The sequence below is a fragment of the Sus scrofa genome, chromosome 2 (genome assembly GCF_000003025.6).
Source record: "Sus scrofa isolate TJ Tabasco breed Duroc chromosome 2, Sscrofa11.1, whole genome shotgun sequence".
Lineage (NCBI taxonomy): Eukaryota > Metazoa > Chordata > Mammalia > Artiodactyla > Suidae > Sus > Sus scrofa.
The window spans coordinates 136,283,107-136,303,269 of NC_010444.4; the positions used below are offsets into that span (position 1 = coordinate 136,283,107).

General features: G+C 44.1%; 2 protein-coding genes and 1 long non-coding RNA gene across 8 annotated transcripts in view; all 3 read right to left on the reverse strand.

The window, feature by feature from the left end:
• Positions 1–1,738, reverse strand: part of LOC110259480 — a 181,146-nt gene extending 179,408 nt beyond the window's left edge. For both annotated transcript variants that reach the window (XR_002341906.1, XR_002341907.1), the window contains exon 1: positions 244–1,738. This is a non-coding gene — a long non-coding RNA (uncharacterized LOC110259480). The remainder of the gene's footprint in view (positions 1–243) is intronic.
• Positions 3,401–16,019, reverse strand: C2H5orf15 (chromosome 2 C5orf15 homolog). Its single transcript, XM_003123938.5, has 3 exons — positions 15,834–16,019; positions 6,949–7,475; positions 3,401–4,791 (listed from the first exon to the last, which is right to left on the reverse strand). Exons 1-3 carry the CDS (start codon positions 15,970–15,972, stop codon positions 4,660–4,662), a joined length of 798 nt encoding a protein of 265 aa, XP_003123986.1. The 5' UTR covers positions 15,973–16,019; the 3' UTR covers positions 3,401–4,659.
• Positions 19,082–20,163, reverse strand: part of VDAC1 (voltage dependent anion channel 1) — a 32,274-nt gene continuing 31,192 nt past the window's right edge. For 4 of the 5 annotated variants that reach the window (XM_005652948.3, XM_005652949.3, XM_005652950.3 and 1 more), the window contains exon 9: positions 19,082–20,035. In XM_005652948.3, the coding sequence (XP_005653005.1) occupies positions 19,944–20,035 (92 nt within the window). In that variant the 3' untranslated portion in view covers positions 19,082–19,943. 5 annotated transcript variants of the gene reach the window in all.

The window sequence follows — 20,163 nt, forward strand, 5'->3', positions numbered from 1 at the left end:
ACACACACACACACACACACACACACACACACACACACACACACACACACACACACGAGTTCCTGGGAAGCCCTTGCTGTTAGCGACTATTGTAATAGTTTCCATCACATGTACCACAAAGAAACAAAAGTGAAATCCAGTTTTGGGAGAACAATATTCGTCAATTTCACTGCAGCTGCTTAAGTCTTTTTCTTCTCTGCCTGACAGTGGCACCATGGGGACAGAGACAGTGTTTGTCCTGACCTACTGGCATCCCCAGCTTGCAGCACAGAGCTGGAATGAAAGGAGCCCAGGTGTTTGGCCTTGAACGCGAAGCTGTGGTAATGGCAGAGGGTGGACACCTGCGTGACCTTGGAGCCAAAGCCCTGCCTCTGTCCTTCCTGCGCAGCGGAGCCAGGCTCCCTTAGCTGAGGCGGGCTAAGGCGCCTCAAAGCAGCCCTCTCTAGGCCCTGGGTGGCAGTGGCTCCAGTCACAAGTTCTTGGGACAGTCCAGGGCGTGATGGGAGGGACTCTCTGGCCTTGCTTCAGGGAAAGAGAAGGATGGGGAACAGGGAATGGGGGGCTGGAACTCAGAGGAAGCCCCACCTGTCCCCTAGCAGGCCACACCCGGCCTGTGTGACTGGGGATACGCCCAGCTGGGAGAGGCTGCGTGCTGCCAGGGTGCCCTGGGGGAGCTGGGCGGGCAGTCCTGGGACTGTGGGCCACTCCCAGCAGCTCCTTCGGGCTCTCACTCCACGGTGGGCCCCAGGCTCAAGCTGGCCCTTCTGTTATGACATGTTATAAACTCCTCCTGGTACAGAGAGTACTTTCCCAAACATAAATCCATTTTTTCTTCCTGACAAGCTAATCAGTTACTCACTTTACAAGGTAGGAGGCTGCCGCAAACACAGAGCTCAGACTAAGGTCACCCACCCTCGGCCTCACCCCTCCTCCCCCTCCCTTTCTCCCCAGCTCCATATTCCGAGCAGAGAAGGTAGGTGCAGCCTGGGCCACGACATCCTTAACCCCTGCAAAGCCCAGGACATTCCAGTTAGCCCTGGAGACCCGAGACCCTTCCTCCCTCCCAGGGGATCAGGCGGTGTGCTCGGCCTCCCCCCAGAGGCTGCAAAATAGTGTGGGAAGGACTCTGAGCCAACAGGTCAGGCCAACAGTGGGAATTCAACCCAGACCTGTCTGATTCCAGGGCCCCCCGGAGCTCTAACCCACTGCAAGGCACTGCCTCCTCTGGATGGGGCTCAGATGGGAGCGAAGACCAATCCACATGACAAAGGGGGGCCCAGCAGAGGTGCCCAAAGGCCCTATGAGAAGGGTGAGCAGGAGGTAAAGGATTCCCAGAATATGGCACCTCGAGGTTGACCAGCAGGGAACGGAGGTGGTTCGGGGGTTTTGAGAGAAAGCAGCATAGGGTGTCAGAGCAGAGAGACGAGGATGTGAGGTAGGGAGAGGCTAAGGAACAGAGGCTTTTCCTCTGAAGCCTCAGCAATAGCGGCAAAGGCGTCTGGGACTCCTGAGGAGGGAGCTGGGAGGTGGGCTTAGAGCCTGAGGTAAAAGCCGCTGCCTACTGGTCCCAAATCAGGCTCCCCGGAGTCACTTTAGCAGCCTAGACAGCAGATCACCTGGCCCACACAGGGCTCTGAGATGGGGAGGCAGAAATGGCCCCAACTCCATTTCTGGAACCAGTCCCAGCAACGCCCCCTTCTCATGTCACATAAGTAAAACCACAGGTGAACAGAATCAAGCGACAGACTCACCTCAAACCTCAGGACAGCCTCCTTCTCAGTTCCCCTGGAAGACGGCTGACCCTCGCAAGAGAGTTTTAACCTCTTGAACTTGTGCTGGGAAGACCCCACACCAGGTTCAGCCTGCCTCTGAAGCCAGAAAGGAGGCCACTGCTGCACCACCAGGTGAGGCCAAGACAGCCAAATGCAGAGAGAAAGAACCAGAACCCTGTGGCAGCTGCGCCAGCCGATATCTCCAGCCCCTTTGCCTTCATGGGCAGCAGCTGCTCCGGCCAGAACCTGGGATTCGGGGAAAGAGCTGAGTATCACACACAATTCATGTGGGCTTGAGCTTCGTGTGGGAATGCATTCAGCAAAAGCTGACACAGCATCCTGGTTCCCCCACTGCCTGCAGCGCCAGGTCCTGGACCATCAGTGGTACGAGGCTGCATGTGGAATACACGAGCCGGGGCTGACCCCGTTTTCTCATCTGATTTCGCAAACACGTCACTGAATGCTTTCAAGCAGGTGACAGGCAGCGCTGAAGAAGGGGCTGGAGATGCCTAAGAGCCAGTCTCTGCTCTCAAGCTCCCACTCTGAGGAGCAGACAAACTGTAGAGAGGGCCACCCCTGCCCACACTCGCCCTCCTGAGTTCACGTCTAGAATCAAAACCCCGGGCAAGACACACCTGAGTGCACCAATTCCAAGTGTCTGCTTCTGTCTGCCTTCAACTTTCAACACATTCTTTTTCAGCTAAGACAGAAACGGGAACTAAAGGGTAACCTATTATGCCCTGAGTGCCGATGTTTGGTGCAGGGCTCCTGGTCTCTGCAGCCACTGACACGGGGAGAGGGGAGCAGACACCACCACAGGTGAATAAGATACACTGGTGCTACGAGACTCAAGTGTGTGTCTTATTTGTACTCTTCAATCCTTTTTGTGCTTCCTTTGGCTCATGCAACCCAACAAGCCAATTTCAATATAGAAATATTGACAATATTATATCTGAACCAAAAATGAGAGGCCATCTAAACATTCTAGAGGCAACAAGCCAAATGAAATATGTAGATATTACATGTTTTTTAAAGAGTATTGATATAGAAAATGTTCATATTTGATAAAAAGCTAGATTCAAAACTCTAGGTGAGATCAAATTCACTTAAAAATTAACATACATATATATGTCTGAATTATATGCATATTTACAGACCAGCAGCCTGGGTGCCTCTGAAAGATGCTGACAATTTTAATCGGTGTACAATCTGAGGCTCCAAAATTCAGAGACTATTTGACTGCACCACTGGGACATGGGTAGCAAAGACTTTGGCATCAGGAAGCAGCCAAGAACCCCAATCCACTGAGGGGGCTGATCCTCCAGGATGGCGGAGCCTTCAACAGGGACACACGGAAGCCAGGATGCTAGAAACACACATGGATTTAGCTGCTTTACTTTTCACAGCAATCCCAGAGTTTCCAATAAACTTCAGTATGTAGCAGTAAACTGGACCTAAAGTAGGATTTAGAAGTGTACATGAAATTCATAAAAGCAAAGACCTACGGCTAAAAGGAACAAAACAAGCGAATCATCTTAGCTTCCTCCCAGACGTGGCATTACCCATCTATCAGTACCCAAATGAAGGGCCCTATGCCACCACTGAAATGAAACACACTTACAAACTCATGGACTTATACCTTTGCCATTTATTTTTAAAATCTTATTCAAAATATGAAATAAACAATTCCAGATATGAAAAAAATTACTGCAATAAAACAGTTCAGGTGTATTTCCATTGTGCTTCCCTTCCTTACTGTAACAGTGAATTGTCCACTCGAGAGAAATGACAGATTGTCCTGCCTCTTCCATCTCTACACGAAGCACATGCCCACTGGCTCACCAGCCTTTGTGAGCGGCGTTTAACATGTATGAGGGTTATGTTTTTTAAAAAGTTGTGGTGACACTTGTAAGTCACCCATGGTTCAAATCACATATTTACATACTGATCAATTTCTTATGCTAGAAAGACAGGCTAAAATTAAATACAGTAAATAATTTCCAGTCGTAATTAAAAAAAAAAAGAAGAAAACAAAACCAATACAAGAGGAGAACGAGTCAGTGCACACATATATCCTTTAGGTATACAAACAACTTCGTTCGGGCATAGTTTTAATTTGAAAGTGACAATGGCTCCTAAAATTTATTCAAACTTAGAGGAACCCGTGCTACAATCAATTGCTAACTAAAAGCAATTGTGAGCATTTAATATTTTACCACGATTTCTAACCCTCAATTTAGCTCAGTAATTCAACCCAAAAAATGTTTTCCATATAACATTTTATTTACGTCCATTGCAAACTGCAGTCTCTAGCGCCAGATTTTCTAGACACATTTATTAATGGATTGCCTGAAATTGTGGCCAGAATGAGCAATAATAAATTACCTATAAATTATCCAAAAATATCTAAAGTAACCTTCCTGGAAGAAAAAAATGTTACTTATATGCAAAGCATTTTGACATACATCCTTGTAAATTACAGTTTGGGAGCACAAAGAAATGTGTGCTTAAGAAACAGCATCTGGGTGGCAGAAAGAGAATTTGAGCCAGCAATCAGATATGTTAGAACTTACAAGTCTAGGATCTTTAAAAGGAGCATACCAACACTTCCAGAAGAAGTACAGTAAAGAAATCTAAAACAATAAAAACGAACAGGTAACGCTTAGCTCCACGTTTTGGACACCTGATTGAGTTCACCTCTAAAAATGTAGATAAAAAATTATAGACTCCTTGTTTGTGATACTTCATTACCAAAGCACCGAGGCAAAATAAAGAGAGGCCCACCTCTCACTTAAGTACTAACTGCCAATGGCAAACATCTGCACAATATCATATAAAAAGTCAAGCAAATAAAATTACATAATAAGCAAACTCAAATCACAGTGCTTTAAAATATATAATCATTGGTAATCTTCAGAGAAGGCATTGCCTCATTCACATTCTGGTCTAGACGATGATATTCCACTGTTTTAGAACAAAGACCATCACGCCATTTCCTGCTTTGAACCAGAAGGAAAATCTGGAATAAAACAAAATAAATGAGATTTGCAAAAGAGAAGATATGCGAAGAGTTTTTACAAGTGAAATCTCTCTCTCCTAGGTTCCCAAATACAGAAGTAAAACATCATATACATGTAACAAGTTGGTTATTACATATGCATATGGTGCAGCACAGTCCCGCAGTCCACTGTTAATAACAGTGACTGTCCCAATCGTGTTCCCGTTTTGTCATCATTTCCTGACAGGGGATCACAGCAGTGAAGACGATAGTCTGAGCGATCAGTGGTATTCTGATTACTGGTTCTTCAGTACTTCTGTTTCGGAACTTACTCATTTCTGTTTGTTCTCTCAGCTCTTAATGGCAATAATGACAGGGTCTACCTAACTCTTTGGATTGGAACAGAGATTATTATTAACCTCAGTATATACTTTTATTGCCTTTATGTTGTTGCATTAGAATAAAAACTTTGAAGAGTTCCAAAAAAAAAAAAAAAAAAAAAGTAAAACATCAACAACAAGAGGGCTATTTTGTTTTCCATCCTGTAAACAAGCGCAGATGGTGCTTTTTAAATTTCAATGTACAGGAGAGTGCTTGCAAAAGACTTAATTCCTGGCCTCTATCTTCAGAGATGAGTGAGGAGATTGCAGTGGAGCCCAAGAACCCACCTGTTTAACAAGTCCCTTAGGTGTTTATAATAGAGATGGTCCAACACTAAACCCTGGAATAGAATATCGCTGCAATTCAAAGTGTTGTACACCTACAAATATTTACAGAGCTAGCGGTAGACTGTGAAACCATAAATAACCAAAAGGGTTTGTCTGCTTGGTTTTTAATTCAAAACCACAAACAAGATACTGGAATCACTGCCTCGGAAACCTGGAAGGCACTGTGAAATCATCTCGTCCAGTGCTATCATTTCCCCGGGGAGAAAAACAAGGTCCCAGAGGGGAAGATGGCTTGCCAGGAATGGCAAAGAACAATAAAGCCAGGAACTGAGACTCCCTGGCCAGTAAGTATTAAACAGGACCTCGTGTCTGATCTCCCTTCAACCGTTTAAAAAGCTTAACTGCCCAGGACCCAGATGCACCCTCACGCTAATTGCCATCCAGTCCTAGTCAAGCCTCCTCTGCCTCATATAATCCAACAAACCAATTCCAGTACAGAAACGTTCACAGTATTATCTCTGAACCAAACTGGAAGCCATCTAAATACTCAAAAGGAAAATAGCTGAATAAATCATGTGCCTAGTAAATCACGTTTTTAAAGAATATAAATGATATGAAAAATGCTCATGATTTAAGTAAAAGGCAAGATACGCAACTCTAAATAAAATCAAATTCATTTAAAAATTACCGTAACACATATATGTCTGACTAATACGAACATTTACAGACCAGAAAGACACCAAAATGTTAATAATGCTCAGCTTTGAGTAGCAGCTTCCATTCTCTTTTCTATACTTTTTTGCATTTTCTGAATCCCTCAAAAAGATAATGTAATTCTCTTAACGACCAGAAAAAAAATTATCAAGATATCATTCAGTTCAATGTTTAATAAATTTGAAGGACTAAATTAATAATCTTTCTCCACAAGTTCTCCCACTGAAGGAGCAATGCTAAATTGAGATAAAAAAGCTTTATTTTTTTAAAATCATTGGGCTTTGATTTTACTCAATAAAAATGACTTGGCTTCTTTTTTCAGAAACACATGTAGTAAAGCATTCTGTCTGTCATTTGTTAAAATACATCACAGATTTATATACTGATGAGACATCTCGATATTTGATCATCAACTGAAACCTGACTAAAAAAGAAAAAACTCTGGATCAGCAAAAGCATTAATAAGAAATACGATTGGGAGTTTCCACCATGGCTCAGCAGTTAACGAATCTGATTAGCATCCATGAGGACACAAATTCGATCCCCGGCCTCGCTTAGTGGGTTAGGGATCCGGCATTGCCATGAGCCGTGGTGTAGCTTGCAGAGGCGGCTCAGATCCTGCATTGCTGTGGCTGTGACACAGGCTGGCAGCTACAGCTGCGATTCGACCCCAGCCTGGGAACCTCCATGTGCCATGGGTGCAGCCCTAAGAAAAAGACAAAAAAAAGAAAGAAAGAAAGAAATATGACTGAGATAATAGGAGACAACTAGAGGGGCTGAAAAACCCCAAACTTACCTTCCTTTTGTTGTGATATGTAACATAAATAACAGCAATACAAAAGGCAAAAATAATAAGATGGAAAAAGAAATGGCTATCTTCCTCTTCTACATTGGAGGGCGGGGTCTTGAAAGAGCGCACTGACTGTTCAATCTCCATGTAGCTCCTGTTTTCTTCCAAGGCCTCGTTGGACTCCTCGTCCCTGGGACTGGCGGTCCAGTCGTAGTCCGGTTCTCCGTAATCGCCGTTGTCCAGCGTGTCTCTGGCAGTGGGCGGAGAACTGTTCAGGGTCAGGAGATCCTCCTCCTCTATGCTGGGGTCCTCGTTGTTGTCGGCTTCCTCTTGGGACAGAGAAGTCGCAGGCGAGGAATAAGGGGACACGGACGCCACTCTGCTTTTCTCTGTGCGAGTCGCGGGAGCGAGGGTGGTACTGACTTGGGAAAGAGAAGGTTCGGTTTGGTTTTCAGACGTTAAAGCTTTCCTATCTGGAGTAGAAACATTCGGCCGGAGTGCAGGCTGGCTCAACGCGTGAGTCTGTGATAAAGCTGAAATAAGCAAGTGAAGAACAATAAACGCAAAGCTCCAAATTTATCCCCCCCCGAGCTAGAAGCACACAGCCCTCAATTCTTCACTAGGCCAGGCTCAGCGTCCCGTCTTTCCATTCGGGGGACAGGGTGGTGTGGGTGCTCAGGTCCAACGTCTGTGAAAGGAAAACAGGGGCCACAAGCTCTGTGTGGACGCTGCCGCTGTGGCCCCGAGTCAGAGCCCTCTCTCATCGCTTCTTTTTCTTATGCTGGCAGCCGCTGTAATGCAACTGGGCTCTTGTGCTGCTGAAGTTCTTACTACCTGATGAATATTTCGGGTGTCATTTCAGTTTGATTTTTTTCATTATACTTCATTTTACATTCAGGACCCAAAAGTCAGAGGTACCTGTAATACTGTGAGCAATTACACTGTTATTCTCCTAGTCCAGTCACCCTTCTGCTCCCTTGGGAGAGCATTCAAATTTTCCTCTGTCCTTAAACTTCTAACACCTTCTCCGCTGCTGTCCTCATTTTCAAGTGCGAGCACCACTTCCGAACTTCTCAGGGAAAAAGGAAACCATCGGAAGGAAACCATGACCTCCCACAACTGTAAGCTCACAAATCCAGCGGCCTGCCTGGCATCTCCTCTCACGTGTCTGTCATTCAAATTAACAGGTGCAACATAAAGTCTGCCTCTGGCTTCGAGGAACATGGAGTAGATGTGTTTCTCCCTATTCTTCCCACTAAAGACAACTAAAAAGCCTGCATATTACACATAAAATAACATAAGGCAGAGTAGTTACGGACCTCAAGACCTGAGAAACAACCCAGTAGTAATGTCCCTGCTTTTCTTTTTACCTTACGTATTCCAGACTTGGAGTTGAAGGGGCCAGCAACCTGGAAACACCCAGGGGTATGGACAAAAAGAGTCCCCCAAATGCCTGCTCTTTCTTGCCATAAGATCGGGAGAGAGGCAGCCTAACAAGAAAGAAAATGACAACAGGAGTTCCCGTCGTGGCTCAGTGGTTAACGAATCCAACTAAGAACCATGAGGTTGCAGGTTCGATCCCTGGCCTTGCTCAGTGGGTCAAGGATCCAGCGTTGCCATGAGCTGTGTTGTTGGTTGCAGACACGGCTCAGATCCCACGTTGCTGTGGCTCTGGCGTAGGCCGGCAGCTACAGCTCCGAATCGACCCATAACCTGGGAACCTCCATATGCAGAGGGAGTGACCCTAGAAAAGGCAAAAAGACAAAAAAAAGAAAAGAAAAGAAAATGACAACAACTATCTAAGCAAACACCGCAAAAAAACAACTCTGGCTCCACTCACACTTATACCAGCAAAGGCTGAATGGGGAGCCTAGACGTCCCCCCTCACTGAGCTGCAGCAAGCTGCCCCCTCTCCTCCACAACAGCGCACAGTCAAGACTTTAACCACAACCCAGCAACAGCAAGGCCACCCCCAGCATTATGTCAGGGCAGGCCGTGAGGGTAGCCCAAACTTTCAGCCTTGCCCAGAACTAACAGGATCACCACCACCCTTTGGGTGTCAACAGCGATCAAGGGGAGACCCTAGGTTTCTATCTCTACCTGCCAGTAATGCGCCCCGACCACCACCTCTCCTGCCAGAGCAATGCCATAAAAAGGCAAAGGAAGGTGAAAGTTTAAATAAGACCAGAGTCTCACAAACACGACTTAAAACTTAAAAACACAAACTATCACAACCTAACCCATTTGAAATACATAATCTGCATAGCCCTTTAACTATTATGGAAACTGAATTCATAACTTTAAAACTCCCGAAAAATCAATCTCCAGCCCAGATGGTTTCCCTGGAAAATGCTACCAAATGTTTAATAAAGAATTTAAACCAATTCTACACCATCTCTTGCAGAGAGCTGAGGAGAGAGAACACGTCACAACCCATTTATGAAGCTAATATTATCATCCTGATACCACAACCAGAGACTACAGAAAAAGAAAACTACAGACTGATCTTTCACGAACCACAGATGCAAAAATCCTTAACAAAATATGAGCAAATAGAAATCAATAATATATAAAAAGGCTGCTACTCCATGATCAGTAAGGTTTACTCCAGGGATGCACAATGGTCAATATTCAAAAGTCAATCATTACATCAGTCAACATAATTCACTATATTAACAAGCTAAATGAACCTCGCGGCCTACGTCTCACACCTTTCATAAAAATTAACTAAAAATGGATCACAAGTTTAAATGTAAAGTGTAAAACTACCCAGATTTTAGAAAAAGGACAAAATCTTCAGAATCTAGGACTAGGCAACAACTTCTTAGACCTGATACCAAAAACACAACACATAAGAGGAAAACTCACCAAGTGGATTCCATCCAAATTTAAAAATTTTTGTTGTGTGCAAGACCTTCTTGTAAGGATGAAAACACAAGCTACAAAGTGAGAGAATTACTGGTAAGCCTCAAACCCAACAAAGTATCTAGAATACATAAAGAAATCTGACGACTCAAAAGTGAAAAAGCAAACAATCCTCTTTGAACATGGGCAAAACACATAAAAAGACATTTCACCAAAAAATATACAGAGGGCAAATAAGCATATGTAAACTATTGGGGAAAGGCACATTAAAACCTCAATGAAGTATCACCGCACAACTATCAGAATGGCAAAATTTTTTAAAATGACAATACCAAAGGTTGGCAAGGATGCAGAGAAACAAGATCACGCATATGCTGCGGGTGGTAATGTAAAACAGGGCAACCATTCCAGAAGACAGCTTGGCAGTTTCATAAAAAACTAAATGTGCAACTACCATATGACCCAGCAATTACAATCTTGGGCATCTATCCCAGAGAAATGAAAACTTATGTTCACACAAAAATCTGTACATAAATGTTTATAAGAGCCTCATTCATAACAGCCAAAAACTGGAAACCACCCAGATGTCCTTCAAGAGATGAACAGTCAGACAAAGTGTAGTACATCCATACCAGGGAATATTACTCAGCCATGAAAAGGAACACACTACTGACACATGAAATAACTTGGATGAATCTCCTGAGAATTATGCTAAGTGAAAAAAGCCAATCCCAAAAAGTTACATACTGTATGATCCCATTTATATCACATCACAAATGACAAAAATCAGAGAAATAAACGATAGTGGTTGCCAGGATTTCAGGAGGAGGTAGGAAGAGGAAAGAAATGAGCATGGCTATAAAAGCACAACAGGAAAGGCCCTTATGGTAACAGAAATGCTTGGTATCTGGACTGTATTGATGCAGTATCCTGGCTGTGATATTGTACTACTGTTTTGCAGGATGCTACCATCAGGAAAAACTAGGTAAAGAGTACACAGAATTTCTGTAATTTTATTTTTGCACCTGCAAGTGAATCTACAATTATTTCAGAATGAAAAAAAGTTTCAAGAAATACATTTTTACTTCCCACTCCAAAAAGAAAAAACAAAAACAAAACGAAACAAAACTTATTCCACCTAGATTCTCCCTCTCAGCTCAAGGCAACTTCATTTTTCTGTTATGTAAGCCAAGAGCCTTGGCGTCATTATTTTAACACCCACATCCCATCTGTTACCCGACCTTCAAAATACGTGCAGAATTTGGAGAGTTTTCACCTTTTCCCTTGCCACTGCCTAGTCCAAGCTACCATCATCTCGCCTGGATTGTTACAGTAGCTTTCTGAATGATCCGCCTGCTCCTAGCCTGGCCTCTAGCGCACGCTCTCAACCTAACAGCCAGAGTCATCCCATAAAGACTTAAGTTAGATGAAGTTACCCCTCTGCTTAAAACCTCCCAGTGGCGCTCCACCTGCCTCCAAAGGGAAATTCAAAGTCTTTATAAAAGCCTCGAAGATAGATCCTCTATGGTCTGGTTCCCATCATCTCGATGCTCTTACTAACCTTCCCAGCTACTCTATCCCCACTGCCTACTTAACAGACAGCAGGCCTTCAGTAAATATTTACTGAATAGGCTCTTCACCCAACGCATCACCACAAATACTACGCTGCTTCCCAAGCAGCATCTCTGCACCTACCACTCCCCGTGAAAAGCCTTTCTCATAGTTCCAAGGGGGTCAAACCCCACTCACTCTTCTGAGGACACCTCCACGTCACCATATTCGTTGCTGGAGCTCCAATACCTAGCACCAAGCAGGAGTAGAATTGATAAACACTGTTCAAGGAGTAAAAGTAGGGAAGGTATATAAAGAAAACAAACTAAGAATTCCTCAGAAACATTTGATGCAAGTGAGATCAACCTCCTAGACCGTCATTCCTTCAAATTAGAGAAGTTGATCCAGTCAGATATGAAGAGTATTCGGAACAAAGAGATAACTCCGACTTTATGGATTTGAGCACACACACACACACACACAAAGCCTTACAGACTTCTAAATGTATGTTCAAATTTCTACCCTTTCCTATTTGATATGACCTCTCTAGTTAAAACTTTACATCTTAAAAATATTTTAATTTTAGTTTAAACTGCCTTAAAATAAACTATATCAACTTTTCTCAAACAAGAATGAAGTTCCCATCATGGCTCAGCAGAAATAAAACTGACTAGTATCCCTGAGGATGCAGGTTCGATTCCTGGCCTAGCTCAGTGGGTTAAGGATCCTGCGTTACAGTGAGCTGTGGTGTAGGTCACAGATGTGGCTTGGATCTGGCGTTGCTGTGGCTGTGGTATGAGCCAGTAGCTGCAGCTCTGATTTGACCCCTAGCCTGAGAACCTCCATATGCCATGGGTGCAGACCGATAATAAAAAAAAAAAAAAAAAAAAAAAAAAAGAATACAGAGGACCCTAAGAATTCATTCACACACTCGACTGGGAAACACTGCCTTAAAAATCAAATATATTACACATTAAATAAATTTGGGTGACATCTTGGGAGGAATACGATGGCAAATGTAGAAAGTAGGCACTTTTGAAAAGGTATGGCAAGACTTGGTTATACCGTGAGCATCTAGTGATCCAAAATACCGCTTACATTAACTTTCCTAAGCTTTTTATCAAAGCAAAAACATAAAACTTACAAAGTCTTACAGACTGCCAAGAATACACCCAAGTACCAAGATTTTAAGAAACAATATAGAACAAGTTTAAATAAATCTGATACGGTAACTTTCTAACTTTCTACACTTAACTGAATAGGAACTTAAAACATTCTAGCTAGATTTTAATTTAATTACAAGAGCAATTACTTTGAAATCACTCTTCCATAAGGCACGCTTAGAAAGAACACTTATCTTACCCAAAGCTTTGCTACCCTGAACTGTAATGGAGCTGCTTCCCTATTAAAAGCAAATATATTAGTTTTCGTGTTAAGCTATTTTCAATAGGGGATAATCTGAATTTAAAATTGATATATACAAAAATTTAATAAAGAAAAAATATTCCCTGCAATGTCACTGTGTAGTTGGAGCAATATTTATGGGGCCCTAACAAGTAAAAACAGACAAGAGGACACCTGAAGACTCCACACTCCCCTCGCTTACCACCCATCACACGATTCTCCACCGTCTCCTGTGAAAAGCAGTTGTTTCTAAAACTATAGTTACCAGCTATATATACCCCAAACCATATTTCTTTTTTTTTTTTTTTTTTTTTTTTTTTTTTTTTTTTTTTTTTTGTCTTTTTGCTATTTCTTGGGCCGCTACGCAGCATATGGACGTTCCCAGGCTATAGGGGTCGAATCGGAGCTGTAGCTGCCGGCCTACGCCAGAGCCACAGCAACGCGGGGTCTGAGCCGCGTCTGCAACCTACACCACAGCTCACGGCAACGCCGGATCGTTAACCCACTGAGCAAGGGCAGGGACCGAACCGCAACCTCATGGTTCCTAGTCGGATTCGTTAACCACTGCGCCACGACGGGAACTCCCCAAACCATATTTCTTAAGCATTACAGCAAGAAATATAAATGTTTAAATATCAGTTTTTTCTTAAATGACTAAATGACCAAAACTCCCATGTTACTTAGGTACCTTAGGAACAGGAATATCTGCAGCAACCAGAGAAATCCTCATTATATTTTACTAACGATGAAAGGACGTTGGGAAAATGTACCACAGTCCTTCCCCGCAGACTTACAAACACTGCCCGCAGGGTGGTCCGGGTGCCCGGCCCTCCGAGCTGCTGGGGGAACCGCAGTAAGTAGTCCCAGCACTGGAGCGGAGGAAGGCACGGCAGGACAGCGCCTGTTGGCCCGTAAGTGAACACTGTCCCATTCACACTGCTTTTTTCATCTGAACTCAAAAAAGATTTAGGCAGAAAAGGCAGGATTGTGTCCTGACTTGAAATTTAAAAAGGAAGTACTAAACAAGATACCGTTTAATCATTATAAATTCTTACCAGTGGATGTGTTCCCTCTACACCTCAGGCCCTGGTTTACAAGTTTCCTCATTTCTCAATAAAGCCTTCAATATCTCAAGTCACACTGTAATACTGCGAGGACAAGGAATACTTAATCATGAAGCATTATTTACAACAGCCAAGATATGGAAACAAACAGCCCGTGGATAAAGAAACTGTAGGGTGTGTATACACACACACACACACACACACACACACACACACACATATATATATATATACATATATATATGATGGACTATCATTCAGACATAAAAAAGAATGGAATCTTGCCATTTGCAACAATATGAATGGCCCTTGAGGGCATTATGCTAAGTGAAACAAGTCAGAGAAAAGCAAATGCCCTATGGTTTCATTTACATGTGGAATCTAAAAAACAAACAAACAAATCAAAAAGCCAAACTCACAGATACAAAGAACAGAATGGTGGTTGAGGGGGCGCAGGGGCGGGGAGGGGGTGGGGGTAATGAGAATCAAAAGGAACAAATTTCCAGTTATAAAGTAAGTATGAGCATATGATGTACAGCATGGTGTCTACAGTTAACACCATCTACATACTTGAAAGCTGCTAAGAGTAAATCTTAAAAGTTATTATAAGAAACAAATATTTTGTTAACTGTGTGGTGGAGAGTAACTAGATTTACTGTGGTGATCTCAGTGCATACAAACATTGAATCATTATGCCGTAACCTGAAACTAATACATCAATTATACCTCAATAAAAAAAAATTTAAAAAGAAATACTGAAATCCTACGGATCCATTAAAAGGAAGCAGAGGTGTCTGGTTCACCAAGGACCCAGAGAAGGGGAACCATGTTTACAAAGAATTTCCTTGTCCCCGAACCCCCCTCCTCCTCCCAAGCCCCAGTATTCTGGCCCCAGTATTCAAGCACCACAAGCTCCCAGTCCTCAGGGATGCCCCAGTACTCAAAGACAGCTCTTTCCCCTTCACCTTTGCGCTCCAAAATATTCCATCAGCTCAGCCCAGCACTGCCCCTACTCACTTCCGTCTTTACCACTGATCTCACCCATTCTGGGAAGCCCACACCTTCCCTTGGTCCTGCTAGATCCTGGGCACCCGCCCCTCTCTAGACCCCACACCTCCTAATCTCAGTCATCTCCTAAGCACCTGCCCTCCCTGTCCCCTCTTATAGACCCTCCTAACTCCCACTTCTGTAAAGGAAAAAAAAAAAAAAAAGTTGCCTGCCATTACAGTCTACAGGAATCAAGCCACCAACGACTGCAGGTGCCCACTGATAGTGCGCCAGAGGGGACTTCAAGATAGAGAAAAACAGGATGAAGTATTTTGTTTTGGATGTACAGGCCCCCAGATAGTTAAGAAGCCTATCTAAGAAAGAATTTCAGCAACCCCAGATTCTTGCGTCTTCCCGTACATAGAAAAGGACTAAAATCATGAACTCGAGATATCTTTTCTCTGTGATTAGCACTCATCTTTTGATCTTCAACTACATGTTGTTTTTTTTTTTTTTCCAGCAAAAAATTCATACATATTCTGGCTCCTCCCTTACCTCGTCCAATAATTTCTCAGAGCTATCTGAAAAGCTATCTTCCCGGCTACAGCCGTCAGTAAGACACGGAATACACTCAACTCACAGCTCCTCGAGTTGTGTGGCTTTTTAAAAATCAACACCTCCAAGGAATTTTGGAGACCGCATCACCGCCATTCTCTGTGGCAACCCTTTCGCCAAGACTTAGACAACACCACCACTCCTCCCTCCCCGCCCATCTACACACTCGCTCCCTGGGTCCCTGCAGCCCCACTCCTCAGGCCTCTTAGAGACCCCATCTCCGCAGACTCCTTCAGACAGCCTACCCTCCCTTCTCAGGGCCGTAGAGACCCTGACCCTCTACACATGATCGCCACCAGCTCCGAACACTCCGAAGCGCCGGTTCCCCGGCCGGGCCTGCCTCGCTGCAGGTACCCAGGCCCTCCCCATCTTCCTGCGCCCGCCCTGCCGCCGCGCCCCCTTTACCGCTGGATATGAGGACAGACGCAAGCAGGACCTCCAGGACCAGCGGCCGCGCCAGCCCCGTGGGAACCTGGATGCCTGGCTTGGGCGGCAGCTTCGCTTGTACAGCGCCTCTCATCCTGCTAGGGGCGGCGGCAGCCATAACGGTCTCGGCTGCGAGCCTGCGCGGTTGCTAGGCTCTACGTCATGACGTCAGACACTGCGTATACTATCTCGGCCCTAAGCATCTACGTCCCAGCGTGATGACGTCGCAGCGGGGAGCGCGGCTCTCTGAGCCGGAGTGAAGGAAGAGGCATGGTGGGAGTTGCACAACCGGCGGGCGCCCCAAACTTGGCCCGGAGTTTAGCTGTAATGTGTAAGGTGTGGAGAGGGTCAGAGCGAGCCTCCCCGCCCCCTCCCTCTCACGGCTACTATATAACTAATAACAGTGTTTTAAAACGTTTAGAAGGTATATCCACCTGTGTAACAGACCGATCTCCTAAGAGCAGTATCCTCCCTCCCCCTCCTAAAAGCAAACGAATGTTAAAATTGGGTGGTAGAGTTTTAGGTATTTGTTTTATTTTTTAACTTTGCCCACAAATCACTTATTACTTTAACAAACATTTAGCACCTCTCCATATTTCAGTATACCGCGCTGAACAAAATGAACCCCCGCCACCTTCGTGGAATTTATTTTCCTGTGCGAGAGACTACAGGATAAAATGTATACTCTGTACATGGTAAAGGTATTATGGAGGACAAACAGGAATATGGGCCAGGAAAGAGGGGTGCATTAAGCTCCAATTTTGTAGTTTTGTAACTTAAGACAAAACCCCCAGTATATGAAAATGCACATTTAGAAACTTCCAGGAAGTTCCCTCGGGGCACTAGCAACAATGCTTTGGTCTGTGTTTTCTGTGACTGTTTTCTTAGTAAATGTCTGTAGGCTTCAGATCGTAAAATTGCATTTGATTGATGTGCAGGAAAATCAGTATGGCATGAAGCAAGACATTTATTTCACCCGCGGCTTCACACTCTGGTCTCCCTGAGTCCTTCAGAAGATTGCCGCCTTCCCCCAGAGACAGTTGAGCTGCCTTTCGGAAGAGAGAAGGGCCTATGTTCTCCTGAATCTGGTTTCCCTTAACATTTATCTGGCCCCAGTGACCGCTCAGAAACACACAAACTCTGTGTTAGGAAAACTAAGAAGTCATTCATATGTTCATTTCTCAAAGCCCACCACAAGCCCAAATAGACTGAATGGTGCCCTTTTTGCAGAACTTCCAGGGTAGACAGAGTACAAAGTCCTCCCGAGTTCCCCTGGAGCATTCCCTCTGTGAGTACAGAAACCATCGTTTAATGAATAAGCCTCTTCAATTCCAGCTTCTACTTACTTATTGAGAGATGCAGACTTCAACAGGTCTTTTTTCTGTAATAAATGCACCTTAAATCTTTTCTTCCTTGACCAGTTTGTTCCTTTGTCCCCATACCAGATTGTTTCATTTCTCTGACTGGTGAGATGTCATGAACCCAAGGCATTTTGCATAATATTCCGAGATGCTGCACCCAACAGGCAGACGCTTAATATGTAAATGGGAGGAAAATAATCCCTCATACTCAGAGAGCCCTTTGTACTTTTCAAAATACCAGTACTGCACCTGGCATCTGACTGAAGGTACTCAACAACCTGTATTTGCCAAAAATCTCACACAAATTTAAGAGAGCTCACTTTGAAATAGCTGCAGGTCCTTATGAACCCCATGAAAACAGTATAACAAAATACTGGGGCCAGAAGATTTGGGGTGACCCATTATTCAAGATGCTAAAAGTAAATCTAATACCCTTTTGGAATTGTCACTTCCAAAACCCAGAGAAAGGAATTCTGCCTAAAAAGATGTATCATTAAATAGGAAAAAAATGTTGACATTTGATGAAGCTGGGTAATGTCTTTGTAGAATTGTTACAATGCTACTTGCTAAATGTTTGAAACACAAATTATTTTAAAATATGCATATGGTGGAATTCTGAAATCATCCCAATGACCCATGCCTTTCTATGACGCGGGCCCTTGAGGGTAGGAAGGACCTGTGAACAGGGTAGGGTACCACTCCTGTGATTAGGTTATGCTGTGGACAGCTGATTTAATGGGAGATTATCCTCTGTGGAATTGACCTAATCAGGTGAGCCCTCACAAGGCCTGAGGCAGTTAGAAGTTATGGCAGTGTAATGTATGTACATACAGCATGATGACTATAATTAATGATATTTACCATATATTTGAAAGTTGCTTAAAGAGTAGATCTTAAAGGAGTTCCCATCATGGCTCAGTGGTTAACGAATCCGACTAGAAACCACGAGGTTTTGGGTTCGATCCCTGGCCTTGCTCAGTGGGTTAAGGATCTGGCGTTGCCATGAGCTGTGGTATCGGTTGCAGACGCAGCTCAGATCCCTCGTTGCTGTGACTCTGGGGTAGAGGCGGCAGCTACAGCTCCAATTCGACCCCTAGCCTGGGAACCTCCATATGCCGCGGGAGTAGCTCAAGAAATGGCAAACACACTACACACACACACACACATAGTAGATCTTAAGTTCTTAATACAGGAAAAGAAAAAATTCTGTGTGGTGACGGATGTGAACTGGACTTACCATGGTGATCATTTCATCATATATACAAATATCAAGTCATCATGTTGTCCATCTGGAACTAATACAATGTTATATGTTAAAGGTGTCTTCCTTTTAGGAAGAAAAAAAATTTTTTTAATTATAAAGGAGTTTTCTGGAGGAGATCTGAAGCGTGGGAGGGATCTGACAAGGAAGTTTGTCTGTTCCAGCCTTGAAGACAGAAGAGGAGGCCTCTATTTACTGAAAATGGCCCCTAGCGGATGGCTAGCAAGGAAAACGAAATCGCTATCTTACAACCAAAGGTAACTGAATTCTGTCACAACCGTGTGAGCCTGGAGCTCCCTCGGTGAAAGAGTAGGATCAGCGGTGTCGCTGCAGTGCCAGGACACAAGTTCGATCCCCAGCCCGGCACAGTGGGTTGAAGAATCGGGCGTTGCCGAGGCTGCGGTGCAGGTCGCAACTGCGGCTCGGATCTGATCCCTGGCCTGGAAACTCCATAGGCCACGGGGAGGCCAAAATAAGAAAGAAAAAAAAGAATCTTAAAAATATCACATACACATACATCCGGCCACAGCAAGGGGCTAAAGAACAAGACCAAACAAATGCCCTGTTTATTGACACTTATATGAATAAAGACCACAAAAGAAGGATATGGTTTCAATATTTTATTCAAGTTTTATTTTAAGTGATGTTAATTACAGCATTTGAAGGGGAGGATCTAATTCCACACAAAATGGAAGATTCTAAAATGTACCCATTAAACTGCTAAAAAATAAACGGGTGCGAATACAACAGAAATCCAATTTAGATTCCGAGGGTGGTCACCATGTGATTAGTCACAGAGACTCTCCCCAGCCTGCAGCTGGAGAACTGAGAAGCTATTTCATACTCTGGTGCAAGGGCCAAAAACCACAACACGAGAGGGAATTAAGTCCTGAATGATTGGCGTCATCACATCCACCACCTCCACCCCAAAATGGCACAAAAGAAACAGCTACCATGCCCTGCAGACTACTTTTGGTGTAAAGGAGGTGATGGAAGGGGGTGAAAACAGGTCGTGAAGGTTTGCCTTTTTAAAAAAGTCCCTTTCAGATGCGTCTGTGCCTGCCATCCAACAGCGCGCCTCTCCTCCCGCAGGGTAGGAAACCAAGGGTCAGTTCTCGGGAAGTCACAATTTCATTCCTTTACTCAGTACGAATTTACAAAGTGCCTACAAAGCATCCGCTTCCACCTGCAGCCATCTCTAGGTCAAAAAGAAACCGGACATCTCGAGAGGGTCCAGCAAGCTCCCCCCAAGTCTGCAGCTGAAAGGACCTTTTTTTTTGGAATTGGGTTTCTTCTGTACCTCTGAAAGGGTAACATCCTAAAGCTGAATCATCTTGAACCTGGAAGTCTAACAGGATATTTAGCAATACTTGCATCCCCAGACGTACAACAGTAAAAGGTACACTAGATTCTGAAGGTAGCTATGCTGCAAAATAGTTTAAAATTAAACGATTGTACAGTATTCGTTTATGCTTGAAACTCCAGTCCTAGACCAAGCTTGTGGCCACCGGCGTTGACATTCTTGCCATCCAGCAGAGCGGACAGCGTCAGTTTGATACCTGCAGGGGGAAGACAGCGGGGACAGAAGAGGAGGAGAGACAGAGTAAAGAAAAGACAAGAAAGGTTAAATGATTATATATGGGAGTTCCCGTCGTGGCGCAGTGGTTAACGAATCCGACTAGGAACC

Excerpts from the sequence above, each read along its gene's own strand:
- C2H5orf15 (XM_003123938.5), bottom strand. The coding sequence starts at position 15,972 with ATGGCTGCCGCCGCCCCTAGCAGGATGAGAGGCGCTGTACAAGCGAAG. Across the intron at positions 7,476-15,833 it reads GTCTGTCCTCATATCCAGCG|CTTTATCACAGACTCACGCG; the intron begins GTAAAGGGGGCG and ends TGCTTATTTCAG. Across the intron at positions 4,792-6,948 it reads CATATCACAACAAAAGGAAG|ATTTTCCTTCTGGTTCAAAG; the intron begins GTAAGTTTGGGG and ends GTTTTATTCCAG.